This window comes from Hyperolius riggenbachi, chromosome 6, assembly GCF_040937935.1.
Source record: "Hyperolius riggenbachi isolate aHypRig1 chromosome 6, aHypRig1.pri, whole genome shotgun sequence".
Classification (NCBI taxonomy): Eukaryota; Metazoa; Chordata; class Amphibia; order Anura; family Hyperoliidae; genus Hyperolius; species Hyperolius riggenbachi.
Window position 1 is genome coordinate 370,205,226 of NC_090651.1, and position 25,246 is coordinate 370,230,471.

The following is a 25,246-nucleotide window of genomic DNA, read 5'->3' on the forward strand; positions in this document are numbered from 1 at the left end:
GCCCCCTGGCGGTTTTTAATAGACCACCAGGAGGATTAAAAGGCATTTTATTGAATGAGTTTAAAAATATCACTTAGGAGGGAACTTGGGAGAAAAAGTTAATTGCCTGTGGGCCATGGACCCTTATTCAATCCACTTTTTCTCCTGGGTGATATTTTTATACCTTACCAATAAAATTCCATAGAAGCCACCAGCAAGCAAGAACACTTTTTTTCACCTACTTTTAGATATTTTTTTAGTTACTGAAAAGTTAGTGTAAACAGAGGATAAAAAATATCTCATAGGAGAAAACGTAGAAGTATTAAACTTGTATAAGGGCCAAGGTGACAGATACAGAAAACTAAACCTGCAGTAAGGGGAAAAAAAAGTCAGAATTAGGCATCCCTTGCTATCTGACTTGTTTGAAATGGCACAGTTACTGGCCTGAGGAAGTGGGCAGGACCCACGAAACACATTGCCTGTGCAAATACAAATCTTCTTATTGTTTAGTCCTTGTTCGTGTCATTGGAGAGGTAAGCCACCTCTTATTTTCTTATTTTTGTAACACTCCTACCTGCTAATGGTTCCAGCAAGGTCTCGGGCAGCACTGGGCTGCTGCAGGTAGCTTCCTCTTCCGATTTCTGCAGCGGCATCCCCAGCACTCCTGCGGCTGTGACTCAGCATGTAAATTACTCCAGCCTTCCCAGGGGGACGTGCCCATCCCAGAGCAGTTCTTATAGGTTGAGGAGGCGGGTCTAGTGGGTGTCAGCTGACACACTGGTCAGCTGCCACTTTTCTGCTGGAACCTTTGCTGATTAGCCAGTTACTTTTCTGGGCTGGTCTGTGATCTTTCCCACCTGTATATAAGCTCTGTTCAATCAGTTGCTTACTGCCCGTGATAGCAATCAGTACGCTGGTATTGCTGGGAACTTTATCACTCCATAATAATCATATTATATTTCAATGCGACTTTCATTATTGTATTTCAATGCGACTGCCAGACTGACTTAGATACGACCTTAGCTTTACTGACCACTCTCTCGCCTAGTCCTTTGTACTGCAGCCATCTGATCTAACGTGTATGACCTTAGCCTGTTACCGACTCCGATTCTGCCTAGTCCTCTGTACTGCAGCCATCTGATCTAACGTGTATGATCTTAGCCTGTTGACGGCTCCGATTTTGCCAAGCCCTTTGTACTGCAGTCATCTGATCTAACGTGTATGACCCTAGCCTGTTACCGACTAAGATTCTGCCTAGCTCACCGTACTGCAACCAGCTGATTTTGTGTATTAGTCCACATAGCACCTATCGTGATAATTTTATTGTGCTTTTAACAAAGTTCAGGTAAACCTGTAGATGATCCAGAGGCTTCTTCAATCCTCCTGCAGCTCAGGAAACTCTTCTTCTTCTTGGCCACTCTCCCGTTCTTGCATGAGCATGGCAACACTGTGCCGGTTCATCGCTGACAGCACAGAGGAAACAAAAACTGTGTGGCTTGGTGCTATTGCGCAGGCAGTCATTGTGCCTGTGCAGTGCAGCTGTGCTCGTACAAGGACGGGAGTGGCACTGTGCAAACATATTCAGCAAGCCCTATGTTCGGAGGGTCCCAGCGATGGATTGGTAGGGGGGGGGGGGGGAGAGGATGGGTGAAGCCCTCTACTGACGTAGGTGTCTAACTTTCATCATTTTTTTTTCACCTACAGGTATACTTTAACCATATACATGACCTCATATATATATCAAGGAAAAGCTCTACACCTCAATCCAGAATGCACTACAGTGCACTCACTCAGCTGGAGCGGCCCCTTCTATATATATATATATACAATACAATGTCCACAGAAGGCAGCGCTACACAACTTAAACCATGGGGCAATATATGCTCTAAAAGTTCATATAGGCTTTATGTGATCCACATCCACTTCTAAATGGTTAATCTTCTTAATGTTCTCAGTGTCTTCCTAATTCTTCCTGCTACCTCCACCAACACCCTGTGAGCTGACACTCACCGGACACAAAGACCTCCACTCAGGTCTAGTAAAGCCTTGGGACACTTCAGGCCGTCCCCCACCACACCAAGAACGACTTGTCACCACTCTGTTCTTTTTACAGCAGATGTATCTTCAAGCGTATAAACCTCAAAACAAATGCCTCACATAGTGTTAAACCATCCAAATTTATTAAAATATAAAATTGATTGCACTCACAGACTTTCTTCTTTGTATTATAGCATAGAGTTTGGGTACGGGCTCTCCCCCATGTAGTTGGGCCCCGGCTGGCACCTGTAGTTCCTCGGCTGAAGATTTCAATGGCATGCACCTCCACTTCCTCCTCAGGCCCAAACGCCGCTCGTCCGCCCACTCTAATAAATAGCCGCTTTCACTTCCGCATCCTATGCCCGCCTTACATGTTTCATCTACCGACTTATCAGAAGCTAAGTTAGCTTCTGATGAGTCGGTAGACAAAACATGTAAGGCGGGGCATAGGATGCGGAAGTGAAAGCGGCTATTTGTTAGAGTGGGGAGTTTGGGTACGAGGGAGAGCCCGTACCCAAACTCTATGCCATAATGCAAAGAAGAAAGTCTGTGAGTGCAATCATTTTTATATATGTTACGGCCAGAACCCGTAGTGTGGCCACTTCGCGTTCTGGCCAGCCACTTCGGGTTCTGGCTGGCCAATGTGCAAAGTGGCCGCAGCGCAGCGGCCAATGTTAGAAATGTTATGTTTACGCCGTCTCGCTGCGGCCAAATTGATGACAACCTTGCTTAATTTAATTCAATATAGCCGGCGGCAATGTAATAGATGAAGCCGCCTGCTTTCGCACTGGCTCTCTCCTCCCCCGCCTCTCTCCTCTCCCCGCCTCCCATACAATAAGTAGCAGCCGGCGGGGACATGCAGCCGGAGAGTCGTTCGTCGCGGCAGGGGCAGCAGAGCGGGGAGGCTGCAGACATCGCTTCTGCCAGCAACCGCTCTGCAGGAACGGCAGGATTCCCCTGTCGCGACGAACGACTCTCGGGGACACGCGTGTCCCCGCCGGCTGCTACTTATTGTATGGGAGGCGGGGAGAGGAGAGAGGCGGGGGAGGAGGAGAGAGGCAGTGCGAAAGCCGGCGGCTTCATCTATTACATTGCCGCCGGCTATATTGAATTAAATTAAGCAAGGTTGTCATCAATTTGGCCACAGCGAGACGGCGTAAACATAACATTTCTAACATTGGCCGCTGCGCTGCGGCCACTTCGCACATTAGCCGGCCAGAACCCGAAGTGGCCACACTTCGGGTTCTGGCCGTAACATACAGGGAGTGCAGAATTATTAGGCAAGTTGTATTTTTGAGGAATAATTTTATTATTGAACAACAACCATGTTCTCAATGAACCCAAAAAACTCATTAATATCAAAGCTGAATATTTTTGAAAGTAGTTTTTAGTTTGTTTTTAGTTTTAGCTATTTTAGGGGGATATCTGTGTGTGCAGGTGACTATTACTGTGCATAATTATTAGGCAACTTAACAAAAAACAAATATATACCCATTTAATTATTTATTTTTTACCAGTGAAACCAATATAACATCTCAACATTCACAAATATACATTTCTGACATTCAAAAACAAAACAAAAACAAATCAGTGACCAATATAGCCACCTTTCTTTGCAAGGACACTCAAAAGCCTGCCATCCATGGATTCTGTCAGTGTTTTGATCTGTTCACCATCAACATTGCGTGCAGCAGCAACCACAGCCTCCTAGACACTGTTCAGAGAGGTGTACTGTTTTCCCTCCTTGTAAATCTCACATTTTATGATGGACCACAGGTTCTCAATGGGGTTCAGATCAGGTGAACAAGGAGGCCATGTCATTAGTTTTTCTTCTTTTATACCCTTTCTTGCCAGCCACACTGTGGAGTACTTGGACGCGTGTGATGGAGCATTGTCCTGCATGAAAATCATGTTTTTCTTGAAGGATGCAGACTTCTTCCTGTACCACTGCTTGAAGAAGGTCTTCCAGAAACTGGCAGTAGGACTGGGAGTTGAGCTTGACTCCATCCTCAACCTGAAAAAGCCCCACAAGCTCATCTTTGATGATACCAGCCCAGACCAGTACTCCACCTCCACCTTGCTGGCGTGTGAGTCGGACTGGAGCTCTCTGCCCTTCACCAATCCAGCCACGGGCCCATCAAGACTCACTCTCATTTCATCAGTCCATAAAACCTTAGAAAAATCAGTCTTGAGATCTTTCTTGGCCCAATCTTGACGTTTCAGCTTGTGTGTCTTGTTCAGTGGTGGTCGACTTTCAGCCTTTCTTACCTTGGCCATGTCTCTGAGTATTGCACACCTTGTGCTTTTGGGCACTCCAGTGATGTTGCAGCTCTGAAATATGGCCAAACTGGTGGCAAGTGGCATCTTGGCAGCTGCACGCTTGACTTTTCTCAGTTCATTGGCAGTTATTTTGCGCCTTGGTTTTTCCACACGCTTCTTGTGACCCTGTTGACTATTTTGAATGAAACGCTTGATTGTTCGATGATCACGCTTCAGAAGCTTTGCAATTTTAAGAGTGCTGCATCCCTCTGCAAGATATCTCAGTATTTTTGACTTTTCTGAGCCTGTCAAGTCCTTCTTTTGACCCATTTTGCCAAAGGAAAGGAAGTTGCCTAATAATTATGCACACCTGATATAGGGTGTTGATGTCATTAGACCACACCCCTTCTCATTGCAGAAATGCACATCACCTAATATGCTTAATTGGTAGTAGGCTTTCGAGCCTATACAGCTTGGAGTAAGACAACATGCATAAAGAGGATGATGTGGTCAAAATACTCATTTGCCTAATAATTCTGCACTCCCTGTATATACATGACCTCAGCCCAGTGCTGCTCGACCTCAGCCCAGTGCTCAGCCATATCCATGTTCTCTGCCTGGTGCCTGCTGTACCCATTTTTTGGCCTGGAGCATAGCTATGCCTGATAGTGTTGCAGCTTGAATTCGGAGCACCCCAATAATGCTGAACACCACACTTCAGAACCCCTTTAGTACGGAACAAGCAGACATGGTCAGGAGGAGTTCACTACTTATGCTTCAAAGCCCATTTTATGTGACTCCGGTTCTTCCTCCCTCCGGCTTTGTTTCAAGTTAGTTATGCCGAACACCAACAACTGAGTCCTTGGCCTGAGGTTTGACTGTACTCATTTTTTTTTTTTGTAATCCAGCACCAGACCAAACCCATGTCCTTAGCCAAGCGCTTAGTTGTACCTATTTTGTTGGCCTGGTGCTCATCAATACATGTGCCTTTAACTTTGTGATCAACTACACACATTCTTTTGGTTGGATATCTGGTTATACTAGTTCTGATTAAAGGAGCAGAAGTGCCAATAAAAGGTTGTTAGGCATCAGGATAGGCTTAATGTTTAGGAGGTAAGTTAAAAAAAATGTATCAACAAGGTGGTTTTCCTGTAAACCTGTAATGACAAAAAGTTCAGTAACACAGAGAAGATGTGATTTGGCGAGTGCACTCTACAAAAAAGCCGTGAACCATATACAAAAATGATGGTGCAACATCCAGAATCAATAGAAAGTCCATTCAGTGATATCGAAAGAAGTAAAGCATTCCAGGAGCAACTCATCCAATATAAAACTTGAACTTTTAATTTGCTTCTTTGTAAAAAACACAATGGTAACACACGGCTAAAATACAAAATGTATAATACTTAACAGGCCATTGCAGATGGATAGAGGTGCGGAGGTGAAGTCGACGGCCGTTTCGCCCCACAATGAGGGCTTTCTCAAGACCGAACACCCCAAAGTGGTGGAGAGTAAGGCTGTATAGCACGGTTACCTCCCCCTACACAGCTGGGTGCGGCAATGCAATCCGCCCACCCATACAGCCAATCGTCAATAGTATGTGCTGCCCCATTCAGGTGTGACCACACTCACCTGTAGTAATCCGCCGGTCATAGGGCTTCCAATCAGGGGGATGGTAAGGCGGGTATCTGCAGTAATACCGCCGGAAGGCGTCATGATTAGTGTGACGCAGACCGGCGGTATTACTGCAGATACCCACCTTACCATCCCCCTGATTGGAAGCCCTATGACCGGCGGATTACTCATTGTGGGGTGAAACGGCCGTCGACTTCATCTCCGCACCTCTATCCATCTGCAGTGGCCTGTTAAGTATTATACATACATTTTGTATTTTAGCCGTGTGTTACCATTGTGTTTTTTACAAAGAAGCAAATTAAAAGTTCAAGTTTTATATTGGATGAGTTGCTCCTGGAATGCTTTACTTCTTTCGATATCACTGAATGACAAAAAGTTCCCTTGGGGGGTACTCACCTCGGGTGGGGGAAGCCTCAGATCCTATTGAGGTTTCCCCCGTCCTTCTGTGTCCCACGGCGGCGGCGAAAAAGCTCCCGGAAAGGCGGGGATATTTACCTTCCCGGCTCCAGCGCAGGCGCAGTATTGGCTCTCCGTTTGGAGTTAGGCGGAAATAGTCGATCGCTGTCAGGTTGCTCTACCACGCAGGCGCAAGTCTCCTGCACCTGCGTAGTAGAGCGGACTCGACAGAGATCAGCTATTTCCGTCTATCTTTGTGCTGAGTGCCTCAACAGCGCCACTGCTGGAGCCAGTGAAGGTAAATATATTAGCCTTGTTGAACTTGTCGAGCCCGGATTGCCGGACACTTCGGGGGAGCCGGCACTGGACTGCCTGCAGCTACAGCAGAGGGGAAGCCTCATTGGGACCCCTACTGAGATGAGTACCCCCAGGGGACATTTTTTTTTTGTTACAGGTTTCCTTCAGGGGATCAGTTTGTTTTGGGCAATTAATTAAAATATCCAGTTGGCAAATGTATTACATAGCCAAGTTGGAAATGATTGGCGTAGATAGTAGATGATAGATACAGTAGTAGTAGATAATACATGGCGCCAGGACTCAATTCTTCTACTATATATACACATACACTGAAGTCAGGCTAACCCTGCAATTATGACCCCTGTACTGTACATCACTATGTGGGGTCATTTTAGGGGGAGGGAGTACATCTTTAGGTAAGTGGATGGGGTGAAAGAAAAAAACTTGTATTAGGCTTTCCAAAATTGCATCAAAAAACACAGATCATACGTCCGTGTGCACCAGGCTCACAACAGACCTGTTTTTGAATGAGTACTATTTTTGTATTTCTACACTGTCCAGGTGGCAAGATTGTTTCATCATATTGCGCGTTGTGACCTCCTGGTACCAGGTACCAGTATCATCATGAGTGTAACTAGACTTAATAGTGTTCCCCTCCAAAAATGATAGCATGGGGGAGGAGGAGGGCCCCCAAAAAGCTCCCGGGCCCCCCTGCGATGACAGGGGTCGCAGGAGTGATTGTTACGCCCATGAGCATCATCATTCACTGCACTAGCTCCTTGCTAATGGAAACGTTATTGCTGATCCATATTTTGAAAGTCGTTTTATTTTTCACAATAAACAGTAGCTAGAGATTATGGGGCCCCGTAGCAAAACTTTCATGGGGCCATGCTATCTAGGCACTCTTGAGCACCTGCTTCTCCCCTATAGATATGGGTTAATTTAGAGTGACCAGATTTTTGAAGGCTCAACCTAAGACGGGGGGAACTGGGGGGGGGGGGGGGGGGGGCAGCTGCGGCGAAAAACAGGGGATGCGGCGCGTGCAGCGCGTTGCGGCGAAAAATTTAGTGTCTGCAGCGCGCGCGAAAAATGGGCGTGGCCATGACATTCTATGGGCGGAGCTAACGTAATGATGCAACAGCGAGGCATAAGAAAGCAGTGTTTACGCCGTGATGTGGTCAAACGTGGATTCACATCATAGGTGTGCAGAAACTGTGTGATGCTATTTAATAGTATACCGTAACCCCAAAGCAGCAAACACAGCCAACTATGACCATTAAATAATAAATGCAGCAACAGTTACCCCAGACACCACAAAATAAACGCAATGGGCAACATTTCAGCACAAAATAAACGCATTGCGGGCAACATGTCAGCATAAAATAAACGCAATGGGGGCAAACATGTCAGTACAAAATAAACGCAATGGGGGCAAACATGTCAGTACAAAATAAACGCACTGCGGGCAACATGTTAATACAAAATGAACGCACGGCGGGCAAGCATGTCAGTACAAGATAAACGTACTGCGGGCAAACATGTCAGTACAAGATAAACGCACTGCGGGCAAACATGTCAGTACAAGATAAACGCACTGCGGGCAAACATGTCCGTACAAAATAAACGCACTGCGGGCATACATGTCAGTACAAGATAAACGCACTGCGGGCATACATGTCAGTACAAGATAAACGCACGGCGGGCAAACATGTCAGTACAAGATAAACGCACTGCGGGCATACATGTCAGTACAAGATAAACGCACTGCGGGCAAACATGTCAGTACAAGATAAACGCAATGCGGGCAAACATGTCAGTACAAAATGAACACAATTTGGGCAAATATGTCAGTACAAAATGTGGGCAAACACTTCACCTGCAAGAAAAAGCATTTACTCACCTGGCAGAAGACGTCCCCTCACGCAGCCGGCCTCTGGTGTGTGCAGCTCCCCCTGGCCTGGACGATCTTCAATCTCCCGCTCAGCCTCTCACAGGCAGAGCAGGGCTACGGCAAGATGGCGTCCGGAGGCGGAGCCCTGTACTGGAGACAAATAGTCTCCAATACAGGGCTCCGCCTCCGGATGCCATTTTCCCGTAGCCCTGCTCTGCCTGTGCCTGCCGGAGGAGAACATTGCAGGCTGGAGCGGGGCTGCAGGGAATGAACTAGCGCAGCGTCTAGCAGACGCTGCAGCTAGTTCACTGTACGGTGGCCAGAGTCCCGAGGCCGGGACGTCCCGCTGCTAAAAGCGGGACGTTTCCCGGGACCTCATGCAGCCTGGGACAGCGCCCCCCGAAGGCGGGACGCGTCCCGGGTAAAGCGGGACGTATGGTCACCGTAGTTAATTGCCAATTTACATCCTCATGCTATCTACACTGCATATAGTCCAAGGGCACTGATAGTCAGAGGGTTAAGGAACACAAGAAAGTTAAAGAGGAACTCCAGCCTAAACAAATATACTGTCATTAAGTTACAACAGTTATGTTAATTAAAATAGAACCTTAATATAATCTCTTACCCACCCTGTTTTAAAAGAATAGGCAAATGTTAGTGATTTCATGAAGGCAGCCATATTTTTGGCTGAAAGGAGGGGACAGGGAGCATGAGACACACTTCCAACTGCCCTGTGTCCTGATCACCTAGAGGCAAGATTAATGAATGATTAATGACTTATTATAATTAATCGGCCATCTGAAAGGTGTGAAGCCTTTCATTGTTATTAAATTGTTTACAATCGAGTTAAGATATTTTTTGATACCAATAAAATGAGTTACCCTATTCTTGAGATACTCATTGATGCTGTTTCCATGGGCAATGTCTCTTTCCAGGTTGGTAAATAGGCCTATTTTTAACATTGAGTCTCAAGCAACCAGAAAGTCTACTTATCTGGAATCAGCCGATAGCTGAGACTCTTGTGTAGTATGAACAAATTGTACAGTATAGGTGTTAAGGTGGCCACTAACGGTCCAATTTCTAACGAAAAATCATTAGAGCGATCAGAAATTCTGATCGGATTGGTTGAAAATAATCTCAGTTGATGGGCACAATCGATTATGAACGATTATTAAAAAAAAATGTCCGACTGGATTTTTATCAAACCAAAATTTGGATTTTCTTGATTGGTTGTGATAGATAGGAAACAAAGAATGGTGCGTTGATGGTGTAGTGAGCGATTTTTGTTCCGATCAGAATTTCTGATCTCTCTGACGTTTTTTACCTAGAAATTGGATCATTACTGGCCACCTTTAGGAATCAGGTACTGTCATGCAGTTCCTGCCTGCTGGTGGTAGTATTGAGTTGGACTACACTGCACTTCCACCATCCACCAGCAGGTGGCCTGTTACTATTGTGCTTAAAGGATATCACAACTGACATGTGGCATAATGAGATAGACATGGGTATGTACAGTGCCTAGCACACAAATAACTATGCTGTGTTCCTTTTTTTCTTTCTCTGCCTGAAAGAGGTAAATATCAGGTATGTAAGTGGCTGACTCAGTCCTGACTCAGACAGGAAGTGACTACAGTGTTACCTTCACTGATAAGAAATTCCAACTATAAAACACTTTCCTAGAAGAAAATGGCTTCTGAGAGCAAGAAAGAGATAAAAAAGGGGGAAATTCTTATCAGTGAGGGTCACAGTGTAGTCACTTCCTGTCTAAGTCAGGACTGAGTCAGCCACTTACATACCTGATATTTACCTCTTTCAGGCAGAGAAAGAAAAAAAGGAACACAGCATAGTTATTTGTGTGCTAGGCACTGTACATACCCATGTCTATCTCATTATGCCACATGTCAGTTGTGGTATCCTTTAACCACTTCACCACTGAGGGGTTTTACCCCTTGAACACCAGAGCAATTTTCACCTTTCAGCGCTCCTTCCATTAATTTGTCTATAACTTTATTATTACTTATCCCAATGAAATGAACTATATCTTGTTTTTTTCGCCACCAATTAGGCTTTCTTTAGGTGGGACATTATGCCAAGAATTATTTTATTCTAAATGTGTTTTAATGGGAAAATAGGAAAAAATGTGGGAAAAAATTATTACTTTTCAGTTTTCGGCCATTGTAGTTTTTAAATAAAGCATGCTACTGTAATTAAAACCCATGAAATGTATTTAACCATTTGTCCCGGTTATAAAACTATTTAAATTATGTCCCTATCACAATGTTTGGCGACAATATTTTATTTGGAAATAAAGGTGCATTTTTTTCAGTTTTGCATCCATCCCTAATTACAAGCCCGCAGTTTATAAAGTAACAGTGTTATACCCTCTTGACATAAATATTTAAAATGTTCAGTCCCTAAAACTATTTATGTTTTTTTTTTATTGTATTTTTTTTTTTTAATTACAAAAAAAAAATAAAAAAAATTGGGGAGTGTGGGAGGTAATGAGTTAATTTATTGTGTAAATGTAATGTTTGTTTATGTAAAATGCTTTTAGGGTGTAGTTTACTATTTGGCCACAAGACGGCCACAGTGTGTTTGTTTACATGCGACCTGTAAGCGTCCTTCCGGACGCTTACAGGAAGCAGTAGGAGGCTGGGAGAATCACTATGATCATTGCGGGGGTTAGATCAACGAACGGGAATGGATCTTCCCGTTCATTGATCTCCGTGCGAGCAGGCGGCGGCGTGCAAGAGCGGTGGGTGTGCGCGCACGAGCGGCGGGAGCGCGGACAGCGGCGGTAGCGCGGAAGGTACGGATTTCTCCGTCCCTGGTTTTTTAGGGGGGAAAAAAAGGACGGAGAAATTCGTACCGCAGGGGTTTAAGTGGTTAAAGGGGAACCATCGCAAAAATCTTAAAATTTAAAACACGTACAAATAAGAAGTACGTTTCTTCCAGATTAAAATGAGCCAGAAATTACTTCTCTCCTATGTTGCTGTCACTTACAGTAATTAGTAGAAATCTGACATTACCGACAGGTTTTGGGTTAGGCCATCTCTCTATAGGGGATTCTCAGCATGGCCTTTATTATTTATAAAAAAAATTCCCTGAAAATGATTAATACAATGATGCTGGCCAGCTTCCCTGCTCGCAGCACACTATTTTGGCAGTTGAACGAAGCAACTGCCATTCCCTAAGTGCTTTTAAAAATAAAGAAAACCCGGAGAACCCCCCTATGAGAAGATGGGCTAGCCCAAAATCTGTCGGTAATGTCAGATTTCTACTACTTACTGTAAGTGACAGCAACATAGGAGAAAAGTAATTTATGACTCATTTTACTCTGGGAGAAATGTACTTCTTATTTGTATGTGTTTTAAATATCAAGATTTATGTGACCGTTCCTCTTTAAGGACACACAGTTTCCTTTCTGGCCAGCGGGTTTTTCAGGAGCACCACTGTCTGCAGATTCTCACTCACTCCACCAGCAACATCCTGTATTTGCAAATCACACTAATTATCTGGACTAAATAAAGGCTGTCTTTTGCTCCACCCTGTTGCCAAAACTTTCCTCCTCCCAAGTCTAAGTATTCTGGACACTCCTGTTCCTGTACCTGTTACCTGATTCTGTTTCTGATTGCCTGTTCCTACACCTGTATCTGCCTTGGTTCTGTTTATGCTTGCTCCCTTGTACCATGCCTGTATCTGATTATCTGCTGCACAACCTTGTATTTCATCCTGACCTTGCACTTGTCTGTTCCCTCTCGCCCTGCTGCCAGTTGTATATTTGTATTTATATTTTGTATTTATTAGTTAGTTAGTTTCAGGGGTTCGTGTGCACACTGTGTTACTTTGGTTGATGTTTTTTTGTATATATTTTGCATTGAGTGATTGCATATGGTTTGCACTTAAAGTAGAGGTCCAAGCTAAAATAAAAATCCACTTACCAGGGGCTTCCTCCAGCCCCTGGCAGTCGTTCTGTGCCCTCGCCGCAGCTCCGGTGTCTCCCGGTGTCCTTCGCTGCAGAAGCCGACCTCGCCAGGTCGCCTTCCGGGTCGGCTTCTTGTGCGCTCCACGGTGCGGGTCAACGTCCAACGTCATCAGATATGTACTGCGTAAGCGCAGAACCACTGTGCAGTACATAAATGATGACGTCGGCTAAACCACGTGACCCACCCAATGGAGCACACAAGAAGCCGACCTGGTGAGGTTGGCTTCTGCAGCGAAGGACACCAGGAGCCACCGGAGCTGCGGCGAGGGCACAGGACGGCTGCCAGGGGCTGGAGGAAGCCCCAGGTAAGTGGATTTTTATTTTTTATTTTAGTCTGGATGTATCCTTTACTTTGCATGTGATGTTTTTGTATGCACGTTTTGCACTGACAGTGCCTTACAATAAAGCGTGTTGCACATTATACTCTTGTTTAAGTGCCTGTATCGCTGCACACCATGGTCAGGCTCATGATAGAAGCCTGTGGGAGACCCATGACTCTAGGGGGAAGACTCATCTCTTCCGCATTCCATGTGCTGGAGCTCCAATCACCACTGGTCTTCTCTTTCTATGCTGCTCACTCTACTTCCTGATTAGCAGAAGTAGAGTGAGCAGCGGAGGCAGAGAAGACCAGTGACGATTGGAGCTCCAGCCATAGAATGCGGAGGAGGTGAATCTCCCTGCCCGGTCGCTGCTCTAATTTCTGGAGAGCACTGGAGAGGAGGGAGTGTGTGCCACCGCTCCCCCCCCCCCCCCCCCCAGGGCTACCTATACAATTATACCAGGCTACATATACTTTGGGCACCTATACCTGGCTACTTATATTGGGGTCACCTTTATTCGGCTACCTATGCTGTAGTCACCTATACCTGGCTATCTATACTGGGTCACCTATGCCTTGCTACCTATACTAGTGGCACCTATACCTTGCTACCAATACCATGCTAACTACACTCAGTGTACCAATACCTGGCTACCTATACTGGGGGTACCTATACCTGGCTACCTATACTGGGGGCACCTATAGCATGATACCTATACTGGAGGCACCTATGCCCGACTAACTATACTAAGGGCACCTATACCAAGCTTCCTATGCTTGGGGCACTTACACCAAGCTACCTATACTGGGGGCACCTATACTAGGCTACCTATACTGGGGCACCTACAACAAGCTAATTATACTGGGGGCCCCTATACCAGGCAACCTATACTGTGGACACCAATTCTACCAGTGGTGGGCCGAAATTTCGTACATACAAAATTTCACATCAAAATTTGCAATTTCACATCGTAATCGTAATGCGTAATTTCAGGGAAAATCGTAATTAATTTTGTATGTAATAGTAATATTTCATAATTTTGCATAATTTTCCCACTTCATTTTTGCAAAATTTCACGTAATTTTGTGCCGACTTTAGTGGTTAATAGAAAAGCCCCATACATGCTATTGACACCAAACTTGCTAGATATATTAAGGAGAATAGTGGGTACAAGTCAAAAAAAAGAATTACTTTTCTCCTATGCTGCTGTCACTTACAGTAGGTAGTAGAAATCTGACAGAAGTGACAGGTTTTGGACTAGTCCATCTCTTTATAGGGGATTCTCAGGGATATATTTATTTCCAAAAGCACTTAGTAAATGGCAGTTGCTCTATCCAACTGCCAAAAAAACTGTGTAGGGAGCAGGGAAGCTGGCTGGCCAGCATCATTGTATAAATCCTTTTTCGGGAATATCTTTATAAAGAATAAAAGCTTTGCTGAGAATCCCCTATGAAGAGATGGACTAGTCCAAAACCTGTCACTTCTGTCAGATTTCTACTACCTACTGTAAGTAACAGCAACATAGGAGAAAAGTAATTTATTGGTCATTTTACTCTGGAAAAAATTACTTCTAACTTGTATGTGTTTGCATATGTTTTACATTTTACAGTTTTTCGCTGTAGTGCCCCTTTAAGTGGGCAATGTACGGCTATTTTCCCTTTTAGAGGCCTTGGTTAGGGGAAGAGTCAAGGCTAAATGATTGCAGGAGTTTTCTGTAAGGAACAGATGCGTCGTTTCTCAGAACTACTTGTAATATTTTATATGCTACAAAAGAATATTGCAGCTGTTTTGTACATGATGTATATTTTGTGCTCCTGCTTTGCTTTGATTACTTACAGAAGTGACAGGTTTTGGACTAGTCCATCTCTTCATAGGGGATTCTCAGCAAGGCTTTTATTCTTTATAAAGATATTCCCGGAAAAGGATTTAAACAATGATGCCGGCCAGCTTCCCTGCTCCCTACACAGTTTTTGGCACTTGGACAGAGCAACTGCCATTCACTAAGTGCTTTTGAAAATAAATATATCCCTGAGAATCCCCTGTGGAGAGATTGACCAGTCCAAACCCTGTCGCTTCTGTCAGATTTCTACTACCTACTGTAAGTGACAGCAACATAGGAGAAAAGTAATTTATGGCTCATTTTACTCTGGAAAAAATGTATTTCTTATTTGTATATGTTTGCACATATTTTAAATTTTACAGTTTTTCGTTGTAGTGCCCCTTTAAGCCGAAGGGTTGTTTATTTTTTGCATCTGAGGAACTTTCCCCTCCCTTTCATTTGCCAATAACTTTATCACTACTCATCACAATGAATTGGTCTATATCTTGTTTTTTCTGCCACCAATTAGGCTTTCTTTGACTGATACATTCTGCTAAGAATTATTTTATTCTAAATCCATTTTAACCGGAATATTAAGAAAGAAATTGAAAAAAAAACATTATTTCTCAGTTTTTGGCCATTATAGTTTGAAATTAATACATGCCACCATAATTAAAACCCACATATTGTATTTGCCCATCTGTCCCGCTTATTACACCATTTAAATTAGGTCCCTATCACAATGTATGGCGCCAGCATTTTATTTGGAAATAAAGGTGAATTTTTTTAATTTGCACCAATCACTATTTACAAGCCCATAATTTAAAAAAAATATATTAATATACTACTTTGCCATGCATATTTAAAAAGTTCAGACCCTTAGGTAACTATTTAAGTTTTTGGTTTTTTTAAATTGTAATTTTTCATTTTTTGGTATTAAAAATTGTATGTGGGTAATTTTTGGTGTGGGAGGTAAACAGCTAATTTTAAATGTAAAAAATGTATTTATTTATTAAAAAATTGATGTGTGTGTGTGTAGTTTTACTATTTGGCCACAAGATGGCCACAGTGAAAAAGTCCTGGAAGCGTGATCGTATGCTTCCAGGAAGAAGAATGAAGACGGGGTACTTTTTGTGAGATGGGCTGAACTGTTCGCTTGCGAACACCACATGGGGAATGTCCTTGGTGTAACTTCCGTGTTCGCAAGCCTTCTCAATACTGTGCAGACGCTTTCCCAGGGGCCGGGCATCCTTGATCACGTGCCTGCAGCCAGGATCACCCTTTGTGACGTCATGCGCATGTGCAGAGCGCTCCCAGCTGCGGGCGATCAAGGATGCACAGCACCAGGAAAGCGCCTGCGCAGTATTGAGGAAACTTGCGAACACGGAAATGACCCCGAGGTCATTCCCCATGTAGTGTTCGCAAGCGAACAGTTCAGCTAACACTAGTCATAGGCAGTTGTAGAAATTATGTAATAAATACCTGTATTTACAATACATTATTAGAACTTTTTAACTCCATATCTTCATAGTAAGAATACTAGCACGTATTAATAGGATTGTTTCCTGTATATGCCTTTGGTGGAAAAATCGCAGAGCACCAGCCTCTGGCCCCCATGGTGCAAGCGGTCTGTAGTACTGCTTCCCGCCATGAACTGTACTGTACTGCACTGGGACCAAGTTCCTGTGCGTGCAAGAAGGACTTTTTTGTTGGGGGGGGGGGGGGGGGGGAGGAGTCCATTCCCAAAATGCCCTCAAAAGAGTGCAAAGTTTGATCTGGCAACACAAAATGTGGGGCTTAGTGGAAAGAAGAACAAGGTTCCATATGGCCATGATGATAGTTTGAAGGGTTGCCCATGCTTCATGTATGCGCAGGAGGGCTCCATACCATTATGAAAGAGGAGCATCAACCCTGATATGCAGGAAATTTTTTGACAAAAAATATATATTTTTTATTGCTGCATTTGGTCTAGTTCCAAAGTGCTTATATTTGCATACAATTTCCATCAACTTAGAATGACGTATTAGTATCTCGGAGGTCCCTGCCCTTGCAAGATTACATTCTATATGACGACTACTGCACGACAGACCCTGTTTCTCCGCCAGTGAGAATTATAGTGGTTAGAATTTTGGTTAATGTTAGTAGCAGTATAAGTATGTTTCACTAGGGGCCTTCAGGGACAGCTCAGTGATGTATAACAAGACAAGACACAGAACATTTATATCGCACTTTTCACCTGGTAGACTCCATCCTCCAGAGCTGCAGCCACTAGGGCACACGCTATAGGCAATAGCAGTGTTAAGGAGTCTTGCCCAAGGTCTCCTACTGAATAGGCTGGCTTACTGAACAGGAAGAGCGGTAATTCAAACCTAGGTCACCTGTGTCAGTGGCAGAGCCCTTAACCATTACACTATCCAGCCATAGAGGCCCTGTTAGCCCCTGTCCCAAGGCAGAAAGATTGCAGCAGTCTCCCTCCAAATGCTGTCCTCCTCACAGGAGCCACACTGGGCCATTTGGCATTTTTTTTAGTTCAGCCTCTGGGTGTGGGCTCCTCTCAGTAGTAAACAAAACATCTGATTGGCTGCCTTACAGCTAGGTCACTGTTTGGCAGGAGAGGGCTGCTGGTTGGGCAATGTCTAATGTACTACCACATGTAATAAGACACATAAAGGGTCTGGTGGTCTGGTCTGGTGACCTCAGAGCTTCACAGATTTTTTTCATCACTATTGTCTTGACTCAGCAGTGATTTGTAGTCTCAAAAATGAAGTATACTGAGTTCCTTCAAGTGCGCAAATAGTTTCCTCTGATCCCAACTTCTTCTCCTGTAATTCTTGTGTTGATGGAGCATGGAGCTCTTGTCCTGTGAATATCTCAGTGCTCACCCACCTGGTCCCTGGGATATTAATAGGCTTATTCCTTCTTCTTATCTCTTCTACGAATAATGACCCTGACTTGGTAAGACAGGTCCTCAACCCATGTTCTACTAAGAGAAATGTGGACCATTCTTATTGGGTGCTGCTATCGTATCTATAGGATGTTGTCTACAAATAGTAGACAGGTGATGTATATAAATGGTTTGACGTTGGACATTACTAACTTCTTCTAGCAGTCAAAATGTTCAAGCTTGTGGTCCTCGCCATTTGCCTGGGATACGGTGAGTTTCCCTCTTATTAAGAACAGTGGTGGGACGAAATTTTGCAAATGTGAAATTTGTGCATTGAAATTCGCAATTACACATCGTAATCATAATGTGAAATATTAGAGAAAATCGTAATTAATTTCGTATGTAATAGTAATATTTCCTAAGTGCATGTAATTTTGTGCCGATTTTGGCGGTTAATAACATAGCCCCGGGGGCGTAACTAGGCCCCGCCGGGCCCCCCTGCAGAATTTCTGAGCGGGCTCTCCCCTCTGCGCTCCCCTCCGCCTTAAATCTAAGTCCGGGCAGTGTCTGGGCAGCGGCGGGCAATCTTCGGGTGATCCGGATAGTAGTTATCCGGATGACACCCAGCACTGCTGTGCTGTGCGGGGCGGGGGGGGGGGGTCAAGCTTACCCTTCTGATGTCTTCTCCGGCCGTCCCTCGGCACCTCCCACAATGCGTTCCACTCGGCGCTCACGTGACTTCAAACACTTCCTCCTTCAACCCGGAAGGAGGAAGTGTTTGAAGTCACGTGAGCGCCGAGTAGAACGCATCGTGGGAGGCGCCGACGAGCGGCCGGAGAAGACGTCAGAAGGGTAAGCTTGATCCTCCGCCCAGCCCGCACAGCACAGCAGTGCTGGGTGTCATCCAGATAACTACTATCCGGATCACCCGAAGATTGCCCGCCGCTGCCCAGACACTGCCCGGACTTAGATTTAAGGCGGAGGGGAGCGCAGAGGGGAGAGCCCCGAGGTGAGGGAGGGGGGGGACCTTCCCCCCTCCCCGCCGAATTGCTGCATGGCTTTCCCCTCATGCTGCGTCCCCTCCAACCCCCACAAAACGGCCCGAGCGGGCCCCAGGGGGGGGCCGGGCCCCCCCGCGGGTGCAGGGGCTGCAGGCCCTATTGTTACGCCAGTGCATAGCCCCCACACATCCTATCGCTAACGAAATTGCTACATATATTAAGAAGAACAGTGGGTACAAGTAAAAAAAAAAGAATTTTTCAAAAACAATTTTTTTTTGAATAAAATCGATTTTAAAAATGCAAAAAAAAATGGTTTTTAAACTGTCTTTATTTTAGGGTTTAAAAAACATTTTTTTCTTTGCATTTTTTAAATCGATTTTCTCAAAAACAGCAAGGACTTTTTGGAAAAACTGCTTTTGACTTTTACCCAAAATTCTCCTTCACAAATGTAGCAATTGTGGTGTCATTAGCATGTATGGGAGCTTTGCTGTTCACGATTAAATTCGGCATGACATTACGCAAAAATTACGCGTCATTTTAAGCAAAATTACGAATAACCATACGAAATCAATTGACTGCACAAATCGTAATTACGTATAGGCGTAATTATGAAAATTTGGCAAAAATTTGTGTCATCATAATTAGCTGCTTACGGTCATCACTAATTTGGAATGTCATGTGCAGCTCCTAGTGGGTACTGGGATTGAATCCCATCTCCAGGTACAGGGGGTCACCTAGTTATCTGCAGCACCTGGGGTAGGGCTTGTATTTGTTTGTGTAGCAGCTCCTGGATTAGCCAGAGGCATTGCTTGGTCCTAGAAGACTTGCAGCTGCCTCGAGAAGGCCACAGTGGCAGGGTTGGGCCGAGGCAGAGGCGAGAGAGGCTTCAGCCTCAGGGCGCAGTGTAGGAGGGGGCAGGGCGGGGCAGAGGCGAGAGAGGCTCCAGCCTCAGGGCGCAGTGTAGGAGGGGGCGCACAACTCGCTCAGCTATCAATCCCCTATTGGGTTTGAAGCAGAGAGAAATAAGAAAAGAGGATACATGGCAGTGACTGCAAGCCAGATAGATAACTAGAGATTAAGGTGTTGGGGGCCCTGGGGCGCCTCTTAGTGTGACGGGCAGCTAGGGTGGGAGGGATGGGGGAGGCGCACTTTGGTATCTCAGCCTTGGGTGCTGGAGGACCTTGTCCCGGCTCTGCACAGTGGGCAACTCCAAATACTGGAGGGTTGAGTTAGGAATAGTGAATATTTTGTTATGGATTAAACCAAATTGGTTACGGTATTTATTGTGTGCTCAACTGGTTATTTTTGCAGCCTTTTCCTGTGGCGTGCCGGCCGTAGCACCGAAACTCACCAGGGTGGTTAATGGAGAAGATGTGGTGCCACACAGCTGGCCTTGGCAGGTATGCCGTCCCATTCTTAGTTTCAGATACTTTTTATTAATAAACACAGGAAGGAAGTGAACTGCTGCCATTACTTCAAACGTGGGTCCCTAAAAAGGGCTGGCAAAGTAATACAACTGAGTATACAAACTTCAGGCATAAGTCAGTAAAACATTGAAAAAGTTGAACCATATACAGGTAAAACTCGAAAAATTACAATATCGCAGAAAAGTCCATTTATGTCAGTAATTCAACTTGAAAGGTGAAACTAATATATGAAGTCGGAACCTTTTGCAGGTGTTTTGGATTCATCAGTTGATTAGAGCAGGGCGGGATTTACCAGAAGGCACTGTAGGCATGTGCCTGCAGGCGCCTGATGATGGAAAGCCGGCTCACTCCCCTCCCTGAGCGCCTCCCTTCTTCCCTACACAGAGTTCTGAAATATGAGGTTACTCACCCAGCTTTCGGCATTCCACTGGCGAGACCCCCCTTTAGCTGGAGACACCTCTAGCTACCTAATATTTGTAGAAACCTCTAGCTACTTAGTACTGAGCATACCTCTGGCTGAAACCAGTAAGATGGAAGCCAGAGGCGCTCTGGAATAAAGGGTGCTACAATTATAAAAGCAGTGAGTGGTGGCAATGAATGGAAATTTGGGTGCTTCTCCTGCTTGTTAATTGTGGCTTTGCAGAAGAGAGGGTTAATGGTTAGGCACCAAGGGGGGTAATTGTTAAGCAGCAGTAGAGGGAGGGTTAATGCTTTGACATTGGTAGTGAGAGGATTTAAGGGTTAGGCATCGGTAGAGGGATGGTTAACGGCTAGGCATCGGTAGGGAGGTTTCTGTGTGAGAGTAGGGTTAGGCTATGTCATAGTGAAATATCGGTAAATATTATATTATATTTTACTATAGGAATTAAGTAGTAGAATATGTGTCAATTTACCAATATTCTACTAGGTGCAATATCCGGTGCCTTTTTTTCCAAGCACCTTTTTTACATGTACATACCTCCGGCTTCCTAACACTAAGAGGCGTCTACCCAACTATGACGGGTATGGTAGTTAGGGATAAGCTACAGCTGGGCTAGCCAGCACACTAGTTGCGGTGCGGTTCGGTGGGTGTTTGTAGGTCCTCAAAGTCTCGTGTGCCAGGGTACTGTGCCTATAGGCTCCTGTGAGGTAAATCTAGGCTTGTAGAAGTGATTAGTCATTACAGACATGGTTTTTTTAATTATATTTGAACAACTGAGGCTGCAGCCATCAAACAGGATCATAATTGGCTCTACCATTTGATAAATGATGGTGACATACGATACAATGCTAAATGACTTTGAATTCCACAGATCTCCCTGCAGTACCAGGGAGCCAGCGGGAACTGGGGACACACCTGCGGGGGCACCCTGATCACTGACCAATGGGTCCTGACCGCCGCTCACTGTATCAGGTACGAACACCAGGCCCTGAACAAATCTGCAAATGTATGCAAGTCACTTATATTTGTTTTTACCCGCAACACAGTTGTAGGCACATCTTTATGCCCCTCCACTTTCATTTTTTTTGCATGTTTTATGCCCCACCCATATTAAAACTTCTTCTGGGCTGCCGTAGGAGACCTGTTCCCATGCAGAGAGTCTGATTAACTAAGGTTTTAACAAACTGCTGAGCAGGTTGTCTCGGGACTAGCCAGCCCCTAGCAGATTAAGTGTCCCTCGCCGCAGATCCGCTCCCAGCTGGCCTCTCATCCATTACAGCCGTCACCTCAGCGAGGTCGTCAGCTTCTGCGCCCGCGACGCTCGTGATCGCGCAGACAAAGCCAGGAGTGTTCTGCAAAAATGCAGAAGTATTGCCCCTGCACAGAACACTCCAAGCCATGGCAATGCAACCATGAGTGGCACGGCCGCATGCTTCCGCAGGTGCAGAGGCCGCCAACCCGGCAAAGGGAGGGGGCCTCGGGAAACCGGCTGGGAGGGACACATAAGCTGCCAGGGTCTGGAGGAAGCCCCAGGTAAGTAGATCTGCTTTACTTCTTAAAAACGCCTGATGTTTCCTTCAAAGGACAACTGTAGTGAGAGGTATAATATGGAGGCTGCCATATTTATTGCCTTTTAAGCAATACCAGTTGCCTGGCAGCCCTGCTGATTCTCTACCTCTAATACTATTAGCCATAGCCCCTGAGCAAGCATGCAGCAGATCAGATGTTTCTGACATTATTGTTAGATCTGACAAGATGAGCTGCATGCTTGTTTCTGGTCTGATTCAAACACTACTGCAGCCAAACACACCAGCAGGGCTGCCAGGCAACTGGTATTGCTTAAAAGGAAATAAATATGGCAGCCTCCATATACCTCTCACTACAGTTCTCCTTTAAGCCATAGTCCAACTAGTTCCAAACTGGAGAGAATCTTTCCCTAGCATACCTGAATGTTTACCTTTTTCAAGCAGGAAAAGAAAAGAAAAGAAAACTCGGGCTAGTTATTTGTATACTTGAAATTGTACATACCAGGGGAAATAACAATAGACCTTGCAAGGGATGCAGCCACGGGGAGGGGGGGGGGGGGGGGGCAGAAGCCGCAGGGGGCCCTGTGGGATGGGATGAGATGTTTATTTTCCCTGTCCTGAGAGACTGCCACTTAGGGTATTGTTTAAGTCTTAGTTTATCTAGATGTAGAGCCAGCAAGCAGTGGCGTAGCTATGGAGCTATGGGCCCCGATGCGAGTTTTACATGGGCCCTTCCCCCCAAGCACTCTATACATAACACTTGATACGATGCAACAAAACCTGCCAAGGTGATCTACAGTAATAGAGGTGCCAGAAGGGGATGGGAAACAGTTTGTTAATGATTACTACTATTCAAAGTATCTATAGAAGTTATTATTACCACCACAAGACCAATCAACAGCTTATACTTTGGTTTAGGAAGGGCCCATGGGGCCCCTCTGGCCCAAGGGCCCTGATGCGGTCACTACCTCTGCAACCCCTATTGCTATGCCACTGCCAGCAGGTCCTAGACTGTACGGTGACAAATTAGAGTTACACAGAGCTATAGATACAGAAAGTTCTAAGTTGTGTAGGGTAAGAGTCCTGGCAGGTGATAGCGGCTCAGAGTTATGGTAAGACTTGAGTTGTGTTGGGCCAAAACCATATTTATAAGCATTAGGCTGTGTCGGAGCCATACACAGAATCAACCCTTTTCATCTGTTGTTTTTGCAGCTCTGGAAGAGTTTACAGAGTGCTTTTGGGCAAACACAGTCTGGAGACAGCTGATGAGCCCGGCTCTGTTGTTGTCGGCACTGAGAAGATCATCGTCCATGAGAAATGGAGCTCTCTCCTTATTCGGTGAGTATGAAGTTGCCTGCTTAGAGCGGGACTACTGTAGCATGGTTGCTTTTGAAATAACGAGTAATGTTTATTGCAATGGCGCTGTTTCAGGATTAGTATTTTAAGGCTCTAAAAATGTTCAGAATTGCACCTTAACACAGGACTTAAGGTGTCCATTATTGGTACAATTTTTCCACAGATCCGGTCAGATATTTTTAATCAAATTGTACAGAAAATCTTGCTGTATGTGGAAAAAATGGACACTCAGACCAGCGGGGACCGTGGAGAGAGAAGAGGGCACACACTACCGGCTAACACGGAGCACTCCTAATGCGGAAGTGATGTCATTAGTCACTTCCTGTATGTGAAGTCAGGCGGGTAGCGTGTGATTTCTCCTCTCTCTCTGGTCGCCGCTGATCTGAGGTCTGTGCAGTGTCAACCAGCCCTCCCACCCTCACCAGCACACATACAGCATTTCCCAAAGTTTCCTCTTCTAAGGGAATTTGTAAGGCCGGTTTTACACCTGGCCATAGCGTTGCCGCGCGATGCTCCGCCTCCAATGCATCGCCAAAAACAAAATTCATAGGACCCTGCCACAGAGTGTACTGACAGGGTCATATGTATAGCGTGACACCCCCCCCCACACACACACATGCCCCTTACCGCCACCCTGCACGCCCTTCGCCACCCATTGGCACCCTTCGTCCAGTAATATACTCCCTGCTAGACAGGAAGTAAGTAACTTAGATTTACGGGTTTCCCCGTCGTAATCACATCAATCCCTGCATGCATACTGCACCACCGCCGCCATCGTATTTAAATCTTCTGCGTCGCCCATTGACTTACATGCATTCCACCACCACTGCGTGGCCACGCAAGTCCAACAATAAAGCTCTGTTGACTTTGCTGCAGGTCAGTAGCTTATTGGGAACATCCAACCACAACATGACGCAAATGTGTACTAGGCCCCATTGCCTTGCATTGTTGTTGCGGTACCCTGCGGCAAAACAGGGTAACGCAACGCAGGGCAAGTGTAAAAGGGGCCTGAGAGTTTCCATCATTTATACAAGGTTTGGAGCCCGAAATGATTTACTATGTGTAGACCACATTAAACACGTAACTGAATTTATATATATATATATATATATATATCTGTGTTCCAGTAACGACATTTCTCTGATCAAGCTGGCCGAGCCCGTTCCACTTAGTGACCAGATCCAGCCCGCCTGCCTGCCTGCTGATGGTGTCCTCTTGGCCAATGACTTCCCCTGCTTTGTGACTGGATGGGGCCGCCTGTACAGTAAGATAACTTTACCCATGCTCAGGCTTACATGGCAATGGCCATGGCATTTCTGACCTACAACTATTGATGGTCATGTCCAGGAGACCTCATGGAGGAGCATGTGATCAGTTTGGTCAGGTGATAGATATATAAGTCTCTGATTTGCTAGTCAGGATCATGTGCTAAAGCAGGATGTGATCATAGCAAATCAGAGCTTTGATCAGCTGATCAAACAAATCACATGCTTCTCCATGAGTTCTACTAAACATCACTACCTAGAATGAGTATCCATATCAGATGTTGTCATTCAAGTATGCCATCATTTGCTGAGTATTAATTCCAGGTGTTTGGCTCATGAATTAAGGAAGCCAGAAGATCAGTATAACACCAGGCAACAAGCATTTTGAAAAGAAGAGAATAAAAATGAAGTTGGCCCTATTCTTCTGACTTCACGTGATGGCTGTTGATGGTCTCCTGAACCTTCTACACTTTGTGTTCCAGCTAATGGACCCATTGCTGATGCTCTGCAGCAGGCTCTCCTGCCAGTGGTGGATCAAGCCACTTGCTCACGTTCTGACTGGTGGGGCTTCCAGGCCACCAGTAGCATGGTCTGCGCTGGTGGGGATGGAATTGTTTCTGCATGCAATGTAAGATATCATCTTTGTATGAGTAACATTTTAAGTACCGTATGTATACCATGTATATAGCGATTATCTAGTAAAAAAAAACAAAAAACAAAAAAAACAAAACTGAACAAGGCAAGTACT

General features: G+C 45.2%; 2 protein-coding genes across 3 annotated transcripts in view; one reads left to right on the forward strand and one right to left on the reverse strand.

Annotated features, from left to right (window-relative positions):
- The window catches only part of LOC137521934 (uncharacterized), a 142,110-nt gene that overhangs the window by 70,215 nt on the left and 46,649 nt on the right, over positions 1 to 25,246 (reverse strand). The gene's annotated exons all lie outside the window — the stretch shown is intronic.
- Positions 1 to 25,246, forward strand: part of LOC137522281 (chymotrypsin-C-like) — a 34,654-nt gene that overhangs the window by 4,114 nt on the left and 5,294 nt on the right. The window contains exons 3-7 of the mRNA XM_068242311.1: positions 19,815 to 19,903; positions 21,223 to 21,323; positions 23,090 to 23,215; positions 24,361 to 24,497; positions 24,981 to 25,126. Of these exons, the coding sequence (XP_068098412.1) occupies positions 19,815 to 19,903; positions 21,223 to 21,323; positions 23,090 to 23,215; positions 24,361 to 24,497; positions 24,981 to 25,126 (599 nt within the window). The remainder of the gene's footprint in view (positions 1 to 19,814; positions 19,904 to 21,222; positions 21,324 to 23,089; positions 23,216 to 24,360; positions 24,498 to 24,980; positions 25,127 to 25,246) is intronic.